The 3,848-nt window shown below is 45.6% G+C and overlaps 2 protein-coding genes across 2 annotated transcripts in view; one reads left to right on the forward strand and one right to left on the reverse strand.

Moving 5' to 3' along the window:
- Nucleotides 1–3,848, reverse strand: part of T265_05033 (hypothetical protein) — a gene marked incomplete at both ends in the record, with an annotated part of 70,886 nt that overhangs the window by 15,364 nt on the left and 51,674 nt on the right. The gene's annotated exons all lie outside the window — the stretch shown is intronic.
- The window catches only part of T265_13669 (hypothetical protein), a gene marked incomplete at both ends in the record, with an annotated part of 21,868 nt that continues 20,510 nt past the window's right edge, over nt 2,491–3,848 (forward strand). Inside the window, one exon of the mRNA XM_009169950.1 lies at nt 2,491–3,719. Within this exon, the coding sequence (XP_009168214.1) occupies nt 2,497–3,719 (1,223 nt within the window). The remainder of the gene's footprint in view (nt 3,720–3,848) is intronic.

Below are 3,848 nucleotides of genomic sequence, written 5' to 3' on the forward strand. Positions count from 1 at the left end.
TGGGATAATGTAGGGTTTTGTTCGGGGACGGAGAACGCTGATACCTAAAACACTAGATGACCGAAACCCTAAAGAATGACAGACAGAGAAAGGAGGAGAGTTCCACTACAGGAGACAGTTCCTGGACACATGTTCAGTACCAGGCAGGAGCTTGAAAAGCGTCACTTCCCCAAACACCAAACGATGCGTGTTTAGCTTGATATGTAGGCTATTTTCTACTGTCACCATCACCATCATCGCCGACAGCAACACCAGATGACAACCCTGATGCAGTGTCAACTTACTGGATAAAGGCTTATCATAATCTCTTTCATAACCGCCTACCAGGTCAGAAGTTGACCACCATTATGCATGCACCAACACGAATTAGGTGACGGAGACAGTACTCCCTTCGGTAACCGATGCATTGCCATGAGAATGCATAGCCTAACGAACGCATCTTTTGCTGCAGGACACATTCTTCAATGGAGGTCTCCGTACTACAACTAATACAAATTCCAAGACAAGCAGAAGGCCCTACAACTTCAAATGCCCGACCCTGGATTGTAAGCGGGGTGCCCAGTAATCGTATTTCCAGAAGCATGATCTTAGACTTTGTGGCTGCAAAGTGCATGCCGGAGGAGGGAACGACTCCTGCCAGTTCATCCAAAAACACATTAAGATTCTACTTCAGATCCAGCAAAAAATAGAGCAGCATCGGATGGTCACGCTCATTGTTCTTCGAAATTTTCGGCCCAGGGGTCAAGACCTCCTTGTTTATTGAAACGGATGTGTCAAGTTCGTCCTCAGTAGTTTGGCTTACAGGGGGTTTCCGGTGACGGGGCGCACGGATCAGATGAAATAATCTTAGGTCATTCCAAGCTTTCTCGGTCTCTTCCATCTCCTTAGCCCTCGTGTCCACCAAGCTTCATGGTCAGCGCGCACGCTCATTTTATTTGATGTCTGATAACTCGTCGGGCAAACCATTTTTGGGGCCGGCGGCAGAAAGTTTGTTAGAATTACGCAGTTCACTATTTTGTTCGATATCCAGTACCCCGGTGGAATGGTGTCATACCCTGAGCACTGTATAAAGATGTGGTAACACAACGTCATCATGAATTTACATCTGATAAAGCAGACTCCAAACGGTTCTAGTAAATTCATCTTACTTCCAGATCTATCAGTCACTCAGTCGCTGAGTTATCTGTCCGCACCCTTTGCGACACAGGTAAGCGAAAGATGGAAGCGACTCCAGAGGAATCCACATGTGTTCCACAACAAGTGACAGTCAGTTATTTTACCGCGTCATCAGCAACGATGACGATTTGATCGGTTTGGCACCCTAGCACGCTGTTGGAGGACACCATGCAACCAGATGAGTTTGGTTATTTTGAAAAGGATAACAGTATAAAAACAGCCTGCAATCAGCACATAGCTGAAGTATTCTATCAATGACCCCAAATCTAATTTGGATTCAGTCGAACTTCTGAAATTGGCGACAAAGGACGCTGCTAAATTGCTGTTTCTTACGAAGGCTCAACAGAACTTCTCTCTTGAGTCCACCAAATGCAATGATGTGATGCAAGGATGTCATCTGTCGCCATTTCTCCTTAACTTTGTAATCGACGTTCGTCTTCAGCTGTCTCTAACACATCGAGATGACTCAGTGGTTGTAGCGCGAATTCACCGGCCAAAAGATGAGTGGTTCGAGCCCCTCTGATTCTCGATTTCCCCTGTCTAGGCTCGAACAACCTAGCAGTATCTTGTGTTTCCTTCGGGTGACATGGCAGCTAAGCACCGAACGGGTGTCACAGTTGAATGATCCTTTGTATCATTACTTAAGTACTCTTGACATCCGAATCGAGTAAACAACCAACCAGAGCAGTAGTTAAGTCAGAGAAAACCGGTGCAATCCGGTCCAGTTTAATTCCTACACCCCACTACTACTGAATACTAATGAATGAAGAAAAACAACCTTGGGTGGCGAAATACCCACCTGAAACATGTTAGACCAATAAATTTCTCCTCGGATCATACCAGAATCTACTGTTTAAGTTAGTGAATTGCTAATCGGTATATCAAGGTCAACCGTGAAGGACCACAGTATACTACGGTCCTATCTATGAAGCCGCTGATGGCGGTGAAACATGAACGCATATACCCCTATGAAGAGAAAAGTAGGCTGTGAAGGATGAGGGAGAGCCCTGTCCAAAAGAACCATCCTACTGCTAGGAGATCGAGTTTGAGCTAACGAGCTCGATATAGCTCACTGGTTAAGGCGCCAGCTTACAGACCGTAAGGTTTGTGGTTTGAACACAAGCTTAGTGTCATGATTTTTGTGTGCTTATTCTTATACTTACCATATATACTCGTACTGAACTTTTGTATGTACATTTCAGCTCATGTGCGCTTGTTCTTAGACAAGTAAAACGTTGCTTATCCTCGAAAACCTGGACCCTGTTCTAACTCGTTCTCGGACACTTTCTAAACGTCTCAATTTACTTGTCTAAGAACACAATGGACCCGCAACTACGACCTCGGTTCTTCGACGCTGACCCAAACTCCGCAGATGCAGCAAAACGCTGGAATCACTGGTTTCGTACCTTCGAAACCTATCTGAAAACCGTCGAATCTTCTAAACCCGACAAACTTGAAACTCTCATCCACTTTGTGGATCCATTAGTATACGATCACATTGCTGATCACACCGACTATGAATCTGCAATCGCCACGTTACGGAAATTATATGTCCGTCCAAAAAATGTCATATATGCACGCTACCTGCTACAGACCTACAAACAGGAGAGTGGACAAGATATCGATCAGTTCGTACAAAAACTGAAATCATTAGCCAAAGACTGTGAGTTTAAATCTGTGTCTGCAACTGAATATCAAGATGAGTGCGTGCGTGATGCTATAATTAATGGCCTGGCGTCCACATCCATCCGCGAGAAGCTTCTAGCACAAAGCGAACTCACTCTGGACCAAACATATCAGCTGGCTAGATCCCTCGAATTGGCTCACAAACAGTCACAGTCATATGTTAGTAACGAACCCATATCTTGCTCTACGATTCCACCCATTTCACAGAATCCCGAACTGCGTGTTGATCCCACCACTGCTGCTGTAAAATCCATTCAGACATGTTATTTCTGCGGTTATGATGCACATCCTCGTCCAAAGTGCCCCGCTCGCGAAGCCGTCTGCAATCTTTGTGGTAAACGCGGTCACTTCCGCCGCGTGTGCCGTTCAAAAAATACCTCCAAGTTCCACACAAGTTGTACAACAAAGCCTACTTTATCGTCATTATTCGTTGCAGCAGCTCCTACCTGCCTGGCGCATGCCATCGCAACTATCGAAGTCAATGGCATCACTCTCCGTGCTCTGGTCGACACAGGGAGTTCTTGCAGTTTCATTAACGCTAAGGTCGTGAAACTGCATAATTGGAAAATTTATCCAACTTTCTCAGTCGTCACAATGGCGTCTACATCCCTATCTTGTCGAACGACTGGTTACGCTTGTGTTTCTGTCCGATACAGAGATACCTCATACAGTGAACTGAAGCTCTTTGTAATGCCAAACCTCTGCACCGACGTTTTACTCGGGCATGACTTTCTAGGTCTACATGGCAAGGTAGAAATTTCATTCGGCGGGGATCGTGATGCGCTCACCATCTGCGGCCTGACGGCTGTAAACGTTGAATCACCATCACTTTTCGCCAACTTGTCTCCAGATTGCAAGTCTGTTGCAACCAAATCAAGAAGGCATCATCCGGATGATGAAAAATTCATTCGCGCCGAAGTTGACCGCTTATTGCAAAAAGGCATCATCAAACCGTCAACGTCTCCCTGGAGAGCGCAGGTTTTGAT

The sequence above is a fragment of the Opisthorchis viverrini genome (genome assembly GCF_000715545.1).
Source record: "Opisthorchis viverrini unplaced genomic scaffold opera_v5_91, whole genome shotgun sequence".
Taxonomy (NCBI): Eukaryota; Metazoa; Platyhelminthes; class Trematoda; order Opisthorchiida; family Opisthorchiidae; genus Opisthorchis; species Opisthorchis viverrini.